This window comes from Saccopteryx leptura, chromosome 4 (assembly GCF_036850995.1).
Source record: "Saccopteryx leptura isolate mSacLep1 chromosome 4, mSacLep1_pri_phased_curated, whole genome shotgun sequence".
In the NCBI taxonomy this organism is placed as follows: domain Eukaryota; kingdom Metazoa; phylum Chordata; class Mammalia; order Chiroptera; family Emballonuridae; genus Saccopteryx; species Saccopteryx leptura.
In genome coordinates, this window is record NC_089506.1 from 187,138,382 (window position 1) to 187,156,928 (window position 18,547).

Below are 18,547 nucleotides of genomic sequence, written 5' to 3' on the forward strand. Positions count from 1 at the left end.
TTCTTGGAACGCAATCCTGACTCCACTTTATAGGTGTCCTGTGACCATGATTAAGTTCACTTCCTCATCAGTGATGAGGATGACCACTGCAGCCGAGGATGGCTTGAGATGACATACCAAGGTGGGCCAAGATGTGCTGGGACCTGCCGTGAACTTGTCAGACACCTTGGGTCCAGAATTTGTTGTTACACCATTGCCTGCAAAATGCTGCAGCTCTCACTCTGGCCAGACCTTGTCCTTGCTTGAGGCTACACCAGCATGCTCATGTGTCTTTACTATGAAAGGAACTCCTGGAGTTCCCACAAAGCATTGTGAAGGGGTGCACTTCATTCCAGCTCTGCTGGCGTCCTCTGGGGGTCCTCCCATCACCTGCCCCCAAGGCCTTTGTCCACATCAGCCTCAGGAACAGTGTTTTGGTCCCCCTTGGGTTTGGTCCGGAATTTCTGCCATGGGTGAGGGGTTTCCTCTGCTGGCATCACTTTCAGCCACTGCTTATAATAGGCTCGAAAACCATCGATCTTCTCCAAATAGGTGTTTTTCCCTTTGTACTGTAATTGGAAAAGCATGGAAGTCAAGAGTTCAGAGGAACCACAATTAGAACCACTGCATGCTACCTACAACTAACCCCAAACCACAGCAGCTGGCTCAGGCCTCTTCCAGGTGCTTAAGGGGAGTGGGCATGAAACACCTGAGTATACTATAGTTTAAGTATACTGCAGAAAAGCAAAGTTGCTGTACCATGAGACAGACCCAGATCCTATCTGCTAACAATCCTTCCTTACTGTGTTGTTCTCCTATACCTAGGATGTCACCCTAGCTAGAATCGCTGGTCCCACCAACTCTGCCTCCATAGTCTGCCGAGCGCCTTCACATCGGCACAGTCACTGTCTCCCTTCTGAGGTCGGTCTCTCATCTGAGCACTGCTGCAATGATCTCTATGGAGAGGTGGCAAAAGGAGGAAACAAGATGTACCAGACAGATACCAAAAGAAAGCTGGTACAGAAAGACAGGAAAAAAAAAAAAAAAAGACAAAAAAGTATCAGAGATAAAGGTCACGTGATGATAAAAGGGTTGATTCAAAAGACTTAACAATTCTGAACTTACATGTATCTAATGTAGCCTGAAAGTACATAAAGCAAAGCCTTAACAGTCACAAATAGAAGTGTACACTCGTAAGGGAATATGACTGTATGATTTGAATACAATAAGCTTTAAGTACTTCAGTAGTCTGGGGACAGCTGACAACCTGAGAAGACCCTTAGTGGGCCCTATACCAGAGTGAAGAAGCAATCTTCTAACTAGGAGCTATTTGCAACATGCAACCAACAAGACTAGTACCCAGAATATATAAAAAATAGGAATCAGTAAGACAAGACTAACAACTGCACAGAGGAACCCAGCTATGCCCTCTGCCTGGCACACTCGCCACTATTGTCTCACCAATTCTTACTAAGCCTTCAAAATGGTGCTCAAGCATCACATCTGCACAGCTGCCCTGACCCTGCCCTGACCACAGCTAGTCTGGAGGAGCTCAGCCCCGGGTCTGACTCAGTAGACCTAAAATCTGAACCCCAGAGCCTGATATCCTCAGAACCCTTGGGACAGCAGGGAGAGAAAGATTCTGTCACTGCCCTACTGTCATCCCCTTTCACTCAACAGTCCGTACTGGTCACAGGCAGTGGTCAGGCACCAGGGGTCCCAGTGAGCGGGCAGACAGGCCCCCACCTCCAGGGGCCTATAATTTTATGAAGGCGAAAGTCACACATGTGCACATGTCGGTATAAGCTGTGAAACATGAAAAGGAATAGTGCTGTATGTAATGAGGAGGGAGGCAGCCCGCTGCGTGTATTCTGAGAAAGAGGCACTGAACCTGTGAGACCCACAGGATGGGGAGCCAGTTACATGAAAAAGCCAGGGGAGCCTGGTCAAGGCAGAGAGAATGCAGAAAGCCTGAGGCAGGAAACAGGCTGTGATTATCTAGAAAGGACAGAAGTCCAATGGGACTGACAGTGAACAAAGAGGAAGAGTGGCCTGAGATGAAAGCCATGTGGACAAGGACTTGGAAGCTATGGTCTGAGTCTGGGATTTCTAAGGGGAACCACTGACAGTTTAAGGGAATGCCAATCCCAAAAGGCCAGAACCAGGGGTTGGGGTGGCAATGGCTAAGCAGACGATGGGCACATTAGAGTTTGGTGAACATACCCGGTCAAAGGTGGGTGGATACTGGGCTGCAAACTCCAGTTGGCGGATGACCACTTCATTCACCGGAACTCTGTTCTGCCTCATGTCCTGCAGGATGTTGATGAGGTAGGTGTAGTTCAGCTTCTTGATGGCCGCGTTGATGAGGGTGCTATAGATGTGGGTGTTGGGGGTCATCTGGGATTTCTGGAACATCACAAACAATCAGCAAGATGATGGCGAGTCTTGGGGCAAAGCTTGCTGGGGCCTGTCCAGCTTGGTGAGTTACCCCACCAGTCATCTGCTCTGCAGACAAGCAACCACAGACAAGAACGGCAGAATCTCATAGCAACAATGGGCTACCCTACCTCCTCCAAAAAGAAGCACAGGTGCCTCACTTTGTGGGTCTATCGCACACGGCTGAGGATCTAACCTTGTCAGTCCTGAATACCTCGGCGAGAATGTTGCTCTCAGAGAGCACAAGACTCAGGCGGTCAACTATGGGCAGGAGACCATCTCCTCAGTTCTTGGGTGTGGGTTTATAGCACCCCCTGCTGGACCCCAAGACTTCCGGTACATCCCTGCTCTAGTCTACCCGCTACCCCTCCAGAGTGTTGAAGCCAAGACCTGTCCCCACCTCAATCTCACCGCACTACCACCACCTCCAAGATTCTACCATCCCTGCTCTCAATGCCCATTCCTCTGGCAGCTCATCAAGGTCTACTTTCTCCCAAATCTGGCCAATGATCATTCTACACTTGAAGCCAGAATGACCCCACTTTCCCTGCCCCCCAACACACAATTTATCCTGTCTGGGTGCAGAGGCCTTGGGGTATTTAGGAGGACCCCAATGCCCTCCACTAGATTTCTTCCTGAGCACCCCTAGAGTGTTCCTCAGCTCCATGGGCCTGCTCACCTTCATGTCTGCCAACAGCTGCAGACCGTCCTCTGGGCTGTGGCACCCAATGGCCAAATTACAGAATGTCTGGAGGTTGGGGACGATTCCCTTCTTTGCAAGGACTGGCAGCAGCGCCTGTGCAAAAAGACATGGCATTGCCATAAGCTGAAACCCAACCCTGACAAGAGCTTTGTCTGTCCAAGCCCTTGGCTGGACACCGGAGACCCCAGGGGCACAGCTCTGCTGGCCACATGGAGCACTGGCCTCAACCAGCATTCCAGGGCCCAGGGTCCTGTCCAGCCTGATCCCCAGAGTTCAGCTGCTCTGTAAGTAGACCCTGCCTGTCTCCAACATGCTGCCCCTTCTTCCAGAATGCCCTTCATGTTCCTTTTTCTCTCTCCTCCTCTGTTGGCCATCCATCCCTGCACTGGGGCCTTCAGTGTCAGTGGGGCACCAGGAGCCTTAGGGGCTCATGATCCTGCAGTCCCAGGTGAGAGACACTGACAACAGTGGTAAGTGCTGGCTGAGGAGCTGGGCAGGAGGTCAGGAGGTGAGGAGGTGAGGAGGTGAGGAAGAGCACAGAGAACACCTGCTCAGCCTGGCTGGGTCAGGGCGGGTCCCAGGGAGGTGCTCCATCATACTTAGCTTATCTAGAAATAGGTACGTTCTGCACTGTGGGCCTGCAGGCAGAGGCTGTGTCTTTGTCATCTTTGATGTTCACAAGTGCCCAGGTTAGTGTTCTCACAAAAGCAACACATAGGAACATGTTGTATGAATGGACAAAAACTTGTGAGGGCCCAATGTCCCCATCTACGAAGTGGGGAAAGCCACATACCAGCAATGCCTCTTGTAGGTCAGTAAAGAAACAAATGGATGTGCAGTTCTTAGAACAGCAACTAGCACAGAGTAAGTGTGACATTATTGATGTAGGGGTGGCTGAAGGGTGGCATACTCAGGAGCCACCAGCCTGTCAGGCCACATGTCCCCATGGCCCTTGGTGCCCCTTGTCAGTGTAAGGATGTGTTTGGGGTCTGCCTCCCACCAGCCCGGGAGCTCCCTGAGGAGGGCAGGGAGGCTGCTTGATTCCCAGCTTTTCACCGGAGCCCAGGCCCAGAGCAGGGGGCCTGGGCAATTGGCCCACCGACTGTGGAAATGAAGGCCACACCTGGCGGGGAGCCAGGTCCCACCGTCAGAGGGCAGAGGAAAGAAGGGCACGGAGGGCTCAGCCCAGAGCCCGGGGCCCTCCTGCACGCTCACCTTCGCTCCCTCCAGGTCGCCTAGCTTGCTCTTCCTCCGCATCAGAGCGTTGAAGAATGTCACGTCGGCCTCCACCTGGTGCAGGTCCAGGACGGTCAGCAGCGAGGATTCTGCAGGGCTGCCAGGCTCTACCACCTCAGCCAGCAGTGTGAGGGTTTTGATGTCGGGCCGGAGACCGTGCTCTGCCATTTGGGCCAGGAAGCCTTCCAGGCCCCCCATCAAGGCCAGCCTGTCAGCCGGGGTGGTCACGGTCCCAAGGGAGACCACAGTTGGGGGGACCACCGCCATAGTCAAGAGGTTGGCCTCCAGCCCCCTGGGAGGTAGCTCTGAGGCCACAGAGGCAAGAGCCACGCTGTGGTCAGGGTCCACCTTGGTGTCCACCTCAGGCTGGGCCTTGCTGCAGACTCTGGCCTCCTGAGGCTCTGGAGCCCTCTCAAGTGCCTGAGAAGGTTCCAAAAACAGCTGCCTCTCCAGGGTCTCCACATGCAACCTGGCTGACATGCTGTTGACTGTCCCCGCTTGGGCTTTTCTCCTTGCCTTCCGCCCCCCTGCCGGAAGCTGGAGCGGCACCATCTCTTCCCTTGGCCTCAGGAGCAGCGCTGAGGCCACTTCCGGGTCCCCCAGGCCACAGTCCCGTGCTGCCCCCAGCAGTAAGTTGTAGCCATGCTGACTCGGCTGGAGCCCCAGACTCAGCATCTGCCTCCACACCTGCCAGGAGGAAACAAGCCTCAGCCCGTGCTCCCGCTCAGGAGGGAGCCGGCAGAGTCAGCCACCAGCTGGCAAACTCAGTGTGCCCGAAGGACCCAGAGAGCAGCTGACTCCACACTAGGCTCTCGTAGCCAAGAATCCTAAAAACCTAGGCCCTCTACTGGAAACTTCAGGGAACACTACTCCTTTACTCCCTTTAGCTCACCCTAGAAGTGGTCCCTCAGTTTCATCCATCTGCCTCTGTTGGGGCCCCTGTACTAGGAACAGGCTTTGTTCTATGTCTCTGCCCACCTCTGTACTCCCCTGGGGATGGATAGCCAAAGAGGCTAGCTTCTGGAAGAGTCTAGGCCAACTTGAGGATTGGATTCAGCTGCACTTCTCGAGTGTCTACTGTGCGCCCTGACCTGGGCAGCCTTCTCACCCTTGGGACACAGGCACGTGTGGGTAAAAGGGGACAGCCAAGCTGGGAGCTGAGGTGCCCAGTGTCCTCACGAGACGAGATCATTTTCTTCCCACAGCAGAGTGTCAAGTATGCTCTGTGTTCTCCAAAAAGGTCTTCTCTGATCATTTCTGGGTAATTAATGCCACATAGGCTCAAGGTAACACTTGCTCGTTTGTCTCTGTAGTCAAGAGAAGGCCATACTCAGTGGGCCGAGAGCTCTGACTTCCTGTCCTCTTCAGGGACCAGTGTGCAGATGAGGCAGGGGCTGGTCAGGCCCAGGTGGGCACACCTAGCAAGAAGGCTGCTATCCCTCAGACAGGGTCTTGAGGCCCTCCTGGGAGAACACTGACAGAACTGAGTTTTAGCAGGGACACAGACTCTATCCCATGGTGGCAGGGATTCTTTTTTTTACTTTAAACTTTTTTTATTATTCTTATTCATTTTAGAGAAGAGAGAGAGAGAAGGGGGAGGACCAGGAAGCATCAACTCCCATATGTGCCTTGATAAGCCCGAGGTTTAGAACCGGTGACCTCAGTGTTCCAGGTCTATCCACTGCGCCAACACAGGTCAGGCAAGGGATTCTGATGCTAAAGTCAGACAAATCTCAATTCAAATCCCAGCTCCACTGCTTAGTGGCTGTGGGACAATAGGCAAGTTACTTAACCTCTGGGAGGTTGTTTCCTTATCTGTAAAATGAGACTAATAGTGGCTAACTCAAGCAGTTTACTAAGTACAAGACACTGTGCATAGCTGCTAGAATTACAGATTGTTTCTAACTAGAGCAGATCTAGGCCAAGGAGAGAGAAAAACTAGGTGCTGGCTGGTTTCACTATAAAGCTTGCTGATGGCCAGAGTATGGCCGGTCGCCACTCCTTCCAGCTAGTCTGCATAGGAGAGGCAAGCACTTGGTCCAGGGCTGTCCCAGAAAACTGGGGCTTAAACTCTGTGCAGACCAACTACCTGGGGATCCTGTTGAAATGCCGATCTGGATGCGGGAGGGGGGGTCTGAGACCCTGGCAAGTCCAAGGCGAGGCTGGTGCTGCTGCATTTTGGGCTATTATTGAAATAGGAGGGCTCTAAGTGAGCTGTGGGTCCTTCCTCTACTCTGAGGAGCTAAGAGAACAGCTGTGGTACGACTGTTAGTCCTGCCTACCCACTTGATGAGTGGATTTATTCCTGGGAATAGAAAGTGGGATTAGAGCAGCATATCTCAACTTCGATGTCTCTGAGACTCTCAGGACCACATACACCTCCTGAGGATCCCCTACAGAGACACTGACAAGGGGCGAGGGCCACTGTGGGGGATGGATGAGCCAGTAGTCCAGGTGGATGTGCTGCAGGCATTCAGAGACCATAAACTCAGCTCACAGAAGGCTGCTGAGCATAGGAGAGCAGGGGCTGGCTGTGCCCTCAGTCTCAGGGCAGCCATGCTGCCACCGCCTCCGAGGGCTGCCTCTCCCTGCCATCTGTAAAATGAGATGGAGTGGGGAAGAACTGTGTTCTGGAAGACCAAAGTATAGCAAATATAAAAACATCCAGCCGCCTGACCAGGTGGTGGCGCAGTGGCTAGAGCATCGAACTGGGATGCGGAGGACACAGGTTCAAGACTCCAAGGTCGCCAGCTTGAGCACAGGCTCATCTGGTTTGAGCAAAGCTCACCAGCTTGGACCCAAGGTCGCTGGCTTGAGCAAGGGGTTACTCGGTCTGCTGAAGGCCCACAGTCAAGGCACATATGAGAAAGCAATCAATGAACAACTAAGGTGCTGCAACAAAAAATTGATGATTGATGCTTCTCATCTCTCTCCATTCCTGTCTGTCTGTCCCTCTCTCTGACTCTTTCTCTGTCTCTGTAAAAACAAACAAACAAACAAAACACCCAGCCAAGGACAGTAGCAGGAGCTCAAGAAACGCACAAGGTCAGAGCATCATCCCAATATGCCAGAAGTGTGGTTTCAGTTGCCAGTCAGGACACATACAAGCATCAACCAGAGAATGCATAAATATGTGGGAAAACAAATAGATGTTTCTCATTCTCTCTCTAAAAACCTATCAATCAATCAGATAAATGCACACAGGATGGCTGTACCACACACAGGAGCAGGGGTCGGGTGGGGAGGGGGTGCGGCAGGACAGGCAGGAAGGCACAGCCAGGGGGACAGACCTGTAAGGCATACCGGAAGCCTGTCTTCTTGTCCTGGATGCAGCCCATGAGCAGGTAACTGAAGGTCTCCTCCGTGACCGCATGCCCTTTATGAACGATTTCCTGGGAGAGGGAACGAGGAGGCCCCATTGGAGAGGAAATGAGAAGCCCAGCCCGCCCCATGGGGCTGACTCAGGGCAGACATCCGGAGGCAGGCCCAGGTCTGCACACTGTGAAGAGGTGAGGCCCGGCTCTGGCTCAGAGGCCAACTCAGAAATAGCTCCTGAGCAGAGCTGTCCCACTGCCGCCCGCACTTCCTCCCAGGCCTGTCTTCCGGCAGCTCCTGTCACTCTGTGCAGCCCCTGCACTTGAAACTCGGGAACTGCAGAGCCGGCATCAAGTCCTAGCCTCACCCCTGGCCGGCTGTGGGAATGTGAGCAAGGCTCCCGGGCCCAGTTTCCTCCATTGTGAAGCAGGATCATAGGCAGGATCTGCCTTTGAGAACCTTTGGAACAACCACACGAAACGGCGGTGACTGCACAGAGCAAGTGCTGCAGGCCCTAGTTACCACTAGTCTCTCTCAGCCAGTCAGAGTGGCTGAGACATCCCACCTCTCCGCACCTACGGGTCGCCCCCTCCAGCCTCTCTTCCGCTGCCTCTCTTCTCACACCGGTGCTCCCACCCCTCAGCTGCCACTTTCCTGCCACCCTGTCACCAACCCTTCCTCCTCAGTGAGGTTTTAGTCTGTGCGCTCTCTCCTGCACAATCACAACTATCTTAACTGGTTCCTTCCCCCACCAGCCAAAGTGACCTGCCTAATACACCAATCTGACATCTCTCCTCAGGCCCCACTTCTTCCAGAAGCTGCAGGTGTTGGCCTCACCTTCAGCACCCTCTGGAGAGATATGTCCCTCACAGGGAGGTCTCCAGGCTGAAGGCCCCATGATCCTGCCTCTCCGGCAGGACAGGCCCACTCAAAGTGACCAATCCAGGAACTGGCCAAAGGCTGCTCCGAACCACATGGTGCCTGGACAGTCCACCATCCTCTCTCCTGGGATGGGCAGGTGGGACCTTGCTAAGTACGGTAAGGAAAAGCATCGGTCAGCGATGTAAGGAGACAGAAAGCAGTCAGGTCACTCTGGAGAGAGGGCAAGAACAGAGTGCGAGGTGCCTGGGAGAAGAGCACGAGGACACGGCTGCCGAGGGCACGCTGAGCCCTGACACTTCCCCGGCTGTCCTGAGGTTCGCTTGTGGTGACCCAGCGCCTTCCCTCTCCCCAGAAAGCCTGTGTCAGTGTTAACTCAAATGTGTCTCACTTCCTTGCAACCTGAGTCAACAGGACCACCACCCCACTCATGGTACTCCCTGCTCAAACCCCTTCCTGGTCTCCTCTGCAAACGGAGTAAAAAGCCTACGGGGCTGCTGAAGAGCACAAGACGCTACAGCCAAAGCCCTCATGCAGACAGGCCCACGTTCAGCGCTCCCAGGCCTCCATTCGTCCGTTTCCCTCGAACCCAACATGCCACATGGCTGGACTCTACAACTTCCTGGATACCAGGATTTGGGCTCCTACTGCTCCTTCTATGCAGGAGGCCCTCCCTGGTGAGCAAACTCATCTTTAGCACTGTGAGGACTCTCTCCTCCGTGGCATCACCGAGTCCCACACAGATGGACACAGCACACAGCAGTTTACACGACCCACTGTTTTCGTGGACTTAGGGGTCAGTCTGTCAGCAAAGCCTCTGAGCCCCACATAGGGCCTGTCTCATTGGTACCTGAACCTTCCTGTGTGAGAGAAGCAGCCTTACACCTGCTACATGGGGCAGGTCCTGGGTGGGAGGCAGAAAGGACTGGCATCCCTACCTTGAAGACATCAAGGCACATCCTGAGGTCTGCACACTTAGCAGCCATCTTCAGCAGGGCATGGTATGTTTTCAAGTTGAGCTGGAAGTTCCTGGCCTGGAGCTGCTGCCGTAACTTCAGGGCACTCTGCAGAGCAGAGTCCTTCCAGGGGGACTCAGCACAGACATTGAACAGGGCCGTATAGGTGGCATCGGAGGGCTCCAGGTCCCGCTTTTTCATCTGTGGAGAGGGGGAGAAACTTGGAGGTGGCTCCAGGATCACCTGGACACACAGGTGATGGACACACAGCCATCCCAAGAAAGCAAGAGGACTCTGTAACTGCATTAAACAGGCCTGGGAGCAGGGTCTAAGGTAGAGCTGAGTGACACATCGGAGCTTGGCTTTCCAAGCCCAACTCAGCCAGAGGGACTCTGAAAACTGACCCCGCACCCCAATTGCACCAAACAAGACACCATCCTCCCAGGGCACTCGTCAGCTCACCCTGAGCCCAGGTGCTTCAAGCAGGCTCTTCCTGATGCTCTCATCCTCTGCTCAGTCAGGCTGCCCTGGCTGTTAAGGGGCCCCGGGGCAGTTCTGGTCTGGGCAAGGGTGGGCGATAGCAATCAAAGCCCAGCTCCAACGTTTTCGAACTGAAAGGTAGTAGGCAAGTTAGCTCCCCATTTAAAAAAAAAACAGAATGAGCCTGACCAGGCGGTGGCACAGTGGATAGAGTGTTGGACTGGGATGCAGAGGACCCGGGTTCGAGGCCCCGAGGTCGCCAGCTTGAGTGCGGGCTCATCTGGTTTGAGGAAAAGCCCACCAGCTTGGACCCAAGGTCACTGGCTCCAGGAGGGGGTTACTCGGTCTGCTGAAGGCCCGCAGTCAAGGCACATGTGAGAGAGCAATCAATGAACAACTAAGGTGTTGCAACGCGCCATGAAAAACTGATGATTGATGCTTCTCATCTCTCTCCGTTCCTGTCTGTCCCTCTCTGACTCACTGTCTCTGTAAAAAATAAAAAAATAAACCCAGGAATGATACAGTCACCTTGAAAGACTGTTGAAAGTACTGGGTAGGAGAGGGGCCCCCAGACCAGGAGCAGCCAGGAGCATATAACTGCAACACACAGTTCAGGGCCCCTCACCCTGCAAAATCACAAACCCCACGCTGAGCCAACACCGTACTTATCAAGCCCTCCAGGACTGAGCTCCTGGTAAAGCCAAGTGCTCACTGTTTCCCAGAGCAGGGCCATCTGACCAAGGGCAGGCAACAGGCTGCTACAGAAGAGGGTGAACAGTCCCGGACAGGCCATTTTGGGCTCAAATCCCAACGCCAGGGGTAACCTCGGACAAGGTACTTCATCTCTCCAGGCCTCAATTTCCTCATCCAAACAATGAAGACGGTGATCCTGACTGTGAGGATGACGGACACTCTGTATGTATTCACACGTTCGACAGAGGTGTGCTAAGGACTTACTACAAGTCAGGCATTGGCTACCTGTAGTTATGAGGACAGATACAGCCCATCCCAGAGCCTACATTCTAGAGGGTGAGACACACAGCAATCAAGTAAGTAACCCAACTGTAGTAAGTGCTGTGAAGGACACCCACAGAACAGAAACTAGAAAAGGAAAAATAATACCTTCACGGTGGAGAAACCTGGCAAATGCCACTTAACCAAGTGACCAAAGTAAATGTCACCTGTGATAAGTCACACTGATATTGTGAAGCCCTTATATAAAGGCACTTCACCTCTGTGATATTCTTTCCTCAAATCTATAACCCCAGTCTCACCATGAGAATGTACAAATTCTACAAAACTCCTGACCAGTACTACTCAAAACTGCCAAGATCTGAAAAACACGGAGTCTCAGAAAGTGTCACAGAGTGGAGGGGAAGGATGGGCACCTGGACTGGATGCAGGACTAGAAAGGAGGTGTCAGAGGAGAACCGGCGAAATCCAAATACAGTCTGGAGTTCCGTTAACAGTAATAAACAGTGGTTTCTTAGTTTTGACAATGTACCACCATAACATGAGACATTAACATAGGGGATTGGGGATAGATAGGAGTATTTGGGAACTTTCTATACTATCCTTTCCTACAAATCTAAAATTACCCTAAAATAAAAAGTTTATTGGGAAAAGAAGCAGCGAAGTAATAGAAAATAACTAAGGTTAAATTGAGTGTCCTGGGCTTCTCTGAGGTGACATGTGGGAAGTCAGTTAAGGATTGTCCAAATGTAAGAAAGTACTGCTAAGGACTCTTAACCAAGAGCCACAATAAGTGTGTCACCACCATCCCTAAACCCCTTCACTTAACTCCTGAAGGCTTTTCTGCTGGCTAGGTTATCAGGGCAGCCTCTTTTTTTATGCCATGACATTTAACTGGGTCTTTTAAAACAGTGTTTTTCAACCACTGGTCCGTAGAATGGTCAGCCAGAAATTTCATGCTGGTCCTCAATAGAGTTAACCACCCTGATATTGTATGAAAATTACAGACTCAACAACCTTAGTCGAATTCGCTTATGTTTAGGGTGATTTCTGCCTTAATGGTCCCCAAAATAATTCTATTTTCACTGGTCCGCAACTTTCAAAAGATTGGAAATGACTGTTTTAAATAATATGTTACTTTATCATTTGTACAATATCTCCCCCTTGCTTTTAGCTAGAGATTATCAGGCCTGGAGTAGGAGTGTCCCAAATGATAAGACTAAGGCTCCCAAGAATCCTTGCCGGCTGAAGGAAAGGATGTCCTAGCTTCTGGTTTCAAGAGATGATGGGATCACTTCGACTAGGGTCCACAGCTCTTTTCTGACTCACAAAGAAAATAGCTTCTTGAAGCCTCTGAGCATAACAAATACGACATGACCCAGAGGTGGGTGAACGTAAAGTAAAACCATCTTCCAAGAGGAATAGAAACCCTTTTCCAAAGGACCAACTTTGGAAGAAAGGTGCATGTATGTACATGTATATGGGGAGAGGACAGGGATGAGAGAAAACATATATAAACTTGGAACAGAAGTGGAAAAAAGGGATGGGCCTTGGCCGGTTGGCTCAGTGGTAGAGCGTCAGCCTGGCGTGCAGGAGTCCCAGGTTTGATTCCCAGCCAGGACACATAGGAAAAGCGCCCATCTGCTTCTCCACCCCTCCCCCCTCCTTCCTCTCTGTCTCTCTCTTCCCCTCCTGCAGCCAAGGCTCCACTGGAGCAAAGTTGGCCCAGGCGCTGAGGATGGCTCTATGGCCTCTGCCTCAGGCGCTAGAATGGCTCTGGTTGCAACAGAGCGACGCCCCAAATGGGCAGAGCATCGCCCCTGGTGGGCATGCCGGGTAGATCCCGTTCGGGCGCATGCGGGAGTCTGTCTGACTGCCTCCCCGTTTCCAGCTTCAGAAAAATACAAAAAAAAAAAAAAAAGGGATGGGTAGGGCCTGCCATGGTCTAGGCAGATGCTGGAGGGCTTCCCATGTCATCTCATGTAATTATCCAAGATCACCCTCATTTTACAGATAAAACTGAGGCCAGAAAGGTTAAATCATCTGCCCAGAGTCATGTTCTAGCAGGTGAAACATTCAGGATTGGCAGACCCCCAGCTCTTTCCCACCCCAAACCCATGCCCCCCTGCAGCCCCTCTGGCCCCACTTACGTCATTGTAGAGCCTGAAGGCCTTCTTCAGGTAGCCGGCCCGCCCACAGCCCCCAATCAGCACTGTGTAGTTGCACTCAAGGGGCTGGAGTCGCTCCTCTTTCAGCATCTGCCTCTCAAACAGGTCCAGGGCCTCAGCCAGCTGGGGAGGAAGGAGGAAACCATGGAGGGGACTCAGGGTGGCCTCAGAGACCCTCAGCAGAGAGAGGAAGTTTGAGATTGAAGGACCCTCCCTGAGCCCACGGCCAGACTGGCCCAGGAGCCAATCATCCACTCTGGTCCCTGTGCTTTGCAGCATGGGAGCTTTGTGGTAGCCAGGAAGGAAAGCCACTGGACTCCCACCACCTCTAGGAGTCTCAAGCCCACTGCCATGACCTCCTCCCTTCCAGCCAGTGTGAACTCCTTGAGGAAATGGGCCAAAGGTGTCTTGGCATCTCTGTGGGCCTAGTGTGGAGCCAGGCCCTGAGGAGGTGACGTGTGGGAAGTCCACAGAAAATGTTAATTCAGTGAGTCTCAGGACCCATCTTGTCCTTGTTTCCTTGGTGACCCCATCCATAGTACCTGTCCCCTGGATCTGAGCTGGATGAGAGGCTAGGTTCTGGTCATCTGTGGGCAGGCTTAGAGCCACTGTACTACACCATCACAGGGGCCATTCACAACAACAGCCTCCTGAGATGGTACAGGACGGCAGCACTGGGTGACGAGCTTCCTCCAATTGCAAACTCCCACTGCCTGAAGTTGTCTTTGCCCCCTCCCCACCCCTAAACCATTCCCCTTTAAATCCTTGGTTCACTCCCTTACTACTTATTTTTTCATCCAGTCAACCAGTTGTTAGTGAGTCCTACTATGTAACAGGCAAGACTGTTTGCTGCCGATACAGCTAAAAACAAGAGGGAGCTCCCTCATGAACCTCATTTTCTAGTTTAGAAAGACAACCATCAAATGACATAACTAAGTAAAATATATAGTATATCAAGTAGTGGTAAGGGCTATGAACAAAAATGAAGTAGTAAGTACCAGAATAAGGGTGTGGAAGATTCACTTTTAGATAGCCAAGCAGGGCCTCAGAAGGTTAACAGGTAAAGATCTGAAGGTGCCTCATGGCTATCTGAGGGAACAGCCAGAGCAAAGGTCCTGAGGCAGGAATATGGCTAGGAGTTGGAAAAGTAGAGAGGAGGCTGAGGTGGCTACAGCAGGGGAGGGGGCATGGAGGAGTGGGGTGGCAGATCTTACAGGCTTCTTAAGCCATTGTAAGGACTTTGCTTCTCTTTATTTCTCAACTTTTTATTATGACTACTTTCCAAAATATCCAAAAGTAGAGAGAACAGGTTAACCTTAATGATTATTGTTTGGCAACTCTTGTTTCATCTATACCCTGCACTCCCCCTCTAAACACAATTTTTTAAAGCAAATTCTAAACATCCTATCATTTCACTTAAAAAATCTTCAGTACATACCTCTAAGAAAATTTTAAACATAAATGAAATGTCATTATCAATACCTAAGGAAACCAACATCTTCAACGTCACTGAATACATTAGGAGTTTTGGAGGGAGAAGTAATACTATTTGCTTTCTGCTTTAACAAGATGGCTTTGTGCTGTGAGCCAACATCCAAGCAGGAGGTGGCAAGAGTGGCACGGAGCCCTGTGACAAGTGTAATAACTGGGGGGGTGGGGGCAAGGAGAAGGCTAGGCCTGGGTATCCAGCAGTGGGGCTGTGAGAAGTATTAGCACTGGCAACGTTCTAAAGTCAGAGTTGGTGAGGGAAAAAGTTAGGAATGACCTAAAGGCATCTGGCCTGAGCAGATGGAATAATGGGGCTGCCATTCAGTGAGATGGGGAGAAAGTGTAGGGAAAACAGGGTTGGGAACAAAAATTTCAGGTCAATGTGGGTAAGCATAAGGGAGACGGTGAGAAGGTAGTCGACACACAGATCGGGACTCCACAGGAAGGCCAGGGTGGTGATACGAATGTGAGAGCTGCAGTGAAGAGGGGCCACTGCAAGCCAGGGGGCTGGCACGTCAGCTGGTATAGCACACAGGGTGAGTGAAGACAGAGGGGTGAGCCCTGAGCACCTGTAGAGACTGAGAAGGTGGGGTGGCCCCTCACAAGCTACTGAGCTGCCAGCGACGCAGGAGCAACAGAATCAAAAGGTTCCCTCACCTTTCCTTCCTTGATCAGGTGTTTGCATCGAAAGAAGTACCAGTACGGGGTATTTCTCCGGCCCTGCCATGCTTTGGGCTCTAGCTCCCATTCCTCATTTTCTTCACCTTGTTCCCTGAGCCGGAGGTTATAAAACTGGGCCGTCGATTTGCGGAACATTTTCCGGGAGGAGTATTTATTGGAGAAAGTCCCAAAGTTCTCTTCCTCTTCATCCTCCTGAGTGGCCATGGGACTGGGCTGGCTCAGCTCAGAGCTGAGGCTGTGTGTGTTCTTCTGGCTCCCCTGACTGAGGGGCAGCCGAGAGAGGGAGCTGCAGAAGGCGGCTGGTTTGGGCCCAGTCAGCCCCACAGCCCTCAGCCATGCAGGGCCCTCCCTACCTCCTGCCCTCCCGAGGCGGAGAGGTTCAAGGTGTTGGAGGATGGACAGTCCCAGGGGATGAGGACTGGAGAAGAGCCGGGCAAGTCTCACCAGGTCCATCTCTCGCTTTTATCTCCAGGGCCTGGAATAGGTCAGAGAAATAATAAAGTCAACTCGGGTTCATGGTCCAAAAAGGCAGAAAGAAGGCAGAGAAGTGGTTATAAGCATGAGCCCTGAGGTTAGAAAGCCTAGGTTCTGACTTTAGCTCTGCCAAACAACCATCCATGAGTCCCTGGGCACTCACTGCCCTGGCCTCAGTTTCCTCATCTATAAACTAGGGTTGACTATAACATCGCCCACATAGCACTGTAGCAATGATCGAATGAGACGTCAGCTATATAGCGTGCAGCACAGCACTGGCACAGTAAGCACACAACAGATACAACCTAGTGATGTTATCAAGCCATGATCGAAGAGCATGGGTGTTGAGCCTAACCTATGGTGGCACAGTGGTTAAAGGGTCGAACTGGAATGCTGAGGTTGCCGGTTCAAAACCCCTGGCTTGCCTGGTCAAGGTACATATGGGAGTTGAAGCTTCTTGCTTCTCCCCGTCTCTCTCTCTCTCTCTCTCCCTCCCTCTCACTCTCTCTTCCCCTCCACCCTCTCTAAAATGAATAAATTTTTAAAAATAAAATAAATAAATAAGAGCACGGATGTTGAAATGAGAGCCGAGTTTGAGACCTGACCAGAGCTGTGTGACTGTGACCATTACTGAACCTTCCTGTGCCTGCTTCTTCAGCTATAAGATGAGGAAAATCCCGCTCACCTCACCACAAGCTTACAAGGATTAAATGAGATTTTTTAGCATAATGCCTAGCATTTAACAGGTGTTCAAAAATTGCAGCTATTATCATTTATTATTAATAGGAAAAAAATAATGGCATTTTGGGTCTCTCTTCAGGAAAGGTAATTCAAGCACTTTTTTTCTGCAAAAAGTTGGGGACAAATGGGCTAGACCTGTGACCTGCGTTATCCCATCCAGTAGCTCCTCGCCACAGGTGGCTACTGAGCTCACAAAGCGCGCCTAAGCTGAGTGGAGATGAGCTGTAAGTATAAAATACATGCCCTGGCTGGGTAGCTCAGCTGGTTAAAGCATCCTTCCAATAAGCCAAGGTTGCAGGTTCGATCACCCATCAGGGCACTTGTAAAAGTATCAACCAATGAATGCATAAGTAGTAGAACAACAAATCAATGTTTCTCTCTCTCTCTTTCCCCCTCTCTCTAAAATCAATAAATAAAATATACTGCTAACAAAAATTAGGGGATTTTTAATTGCTTCATATTCATTTTGAAATATCCCCTAATTTTTGTGAGCAGTATGTTTTAAGGCCTAGTTATCCCAGATGACCGCTGGAAAGACCTCAGAGGTGATGGCAGATTGAACACATTAATAACTGAGGCCCAGGGAGAGCAGTGACTTGCTGGGGGCCAGACTGGTCAGTTGTGGAACTGGGCTGACTCTGAAACCAGGTCAAGGGCACCTTCTATTAACCAGCACCCTGGTGACATTAGTGCAAAGGACCTTTACCATTCTGTGTCTTGTGAAGTCTGCAACATAATGTGAGCACATACATAATTTAAAATTTTCAAGTAGCCACATTAAAGTGATTATCTGCATTAAATGAAACACACAAGATTATAAAAAAATCGAGATAGGTATCAACGATTTTTAAAAACAAACATGCTATAATACTATATATGCTTCTTTTCAACACACTAAATAACAAGATTTTGTCATGTCAAAGAGTGATGAGTAGAAATGATAACCTATAATATACTGCTCACAAAAATTGAAATATTTCAAAATGAATATGAAGCGATAAAAAAAAAGCATTGATTTTTTTTTTTTTATTAAACAAGAACATCAGCCTGACCAAGCGGTAGCGCAGTGGATAGAGCGTCAGAGTAGGATGCAGAGGATCAGGTTCGAGACCCTGAGGTCACCAGCTAGAGTGCGATCTCATCTGGTTTGAGCAAAAGCTCACCAGCTTGGACCCAAGGTCGCTGGCTCGAGCAAGGGGTTACTTGGTCTGCTGGAGGCCCTCGGTCAAGGCACATATGAGAAAGCAATCAATGAACAACTAAGGTGTCGCAATGAAAAACTGAAGATTGATGCTTCTCATCTCTCTCCGTTCCTGTCTGTCCCTATCTATCCCTCTCTCTGACTCTCTGTTTCTCTATTAAAAAAAAAAAAAAGATCAGAAAAGCAAACAAGCCAAAGAAAGTTGTTCGATTATGCAAATGAGATGTAAAACCAACTTTTATTTCATTGGTGAAAATGCAAAGGCTGAAAGTACTGGAGTATCTGCACGTTCCCTGATCCCCTAATTTTTGTGAGTAGTGTAGTTGTAGATACGCATTTACACTCATCCCCATTTGAAAACGCGACTTAGCTTAGGGCACAGCTAACACTACTCGTCAGTCATGGAAGGAAATGCTCAATTTCACACGGAGACAATAAAGGTGTAATTTTATTCTACCCAAGTTCACTAACCTGCCCAGGCTAATAACTCCTGAATTCAGAGATACACTGCCTCAGTCTTCCCTCGGAGGATCCGCCTCTCCCCAGGGCCTCAGCCTAACCCGCCCGTCCACACTGACCTTTATAGAGCCCCGGTTTTCTCACCGCACGCCCCTGGCTCGGCCGTGGCTGCGACACACGCTGCTCCTCCGGCCAATCTGGATTCCGGGCTCCTGAGAGGGTCAAATAGGAATTCACTTGAGTCCAGCCCAGTGAACACGGGCCCGGGACCGGCGTCCCTGCCTCTTGCCTCGCCACGCCGCGCACCCAGTTCGCCTTCAGCTCCACCCTCCCCCAGCACACCCTAACAGACTTCGCGCAGGCGCACTCGGTGCCGCGA

General features: G+C 51.0%; 2 protein-coding genes across 3 annotated transcripts in view; both read right to left on the reverse strand.

The window, feature by feature from the left end:
• ZNF394 (zinc finger protein 394) overlaps positions 1–18,547 on the reverse strand; it is a 481,244-nt gene that overhangs the window by 374,907 nt on the left and 87,790 nt on the right. The window lies entirely within an intron of this gene.
• On the reverse strand, positions 97–18,506 carry PTCD1 (pentatricopeptide repeat domain 1). Of its 2 annotated transcripts, none has more exons than XM_066382149.1 (9): positions 18,313–18,506; positions 15,270–15,768; positions 13,107–13,247; positions 9,487–9,705; positions 7,645–7,746; positions 4,334–5,041; positions 3,095–3,211; positions 2,203–2,385; positions 97–548 (listed from the first exon to the last, which is right to left on the reverse strand). In XM_066382149.1, the coding sequence occupies exons 2-9, from the start codon at positions 15,744–15,746 to the stop codon at positions 366–368; spliced, it is 2,130 nt and encodes a 709-aa protein (XP_066238246.1). In that variant the 5' UTR covers positions 15,747–15,768; positions 18,313–18,506; the 3' UTR covers positions 97–365. The 2 variants fall into 2 exon arrangements, with proteins under 2 accessions (XP_066238246.1, XP_066238245.1); XM_066382148.1 differs by having other exon boundaries at positions 18,288–18,506.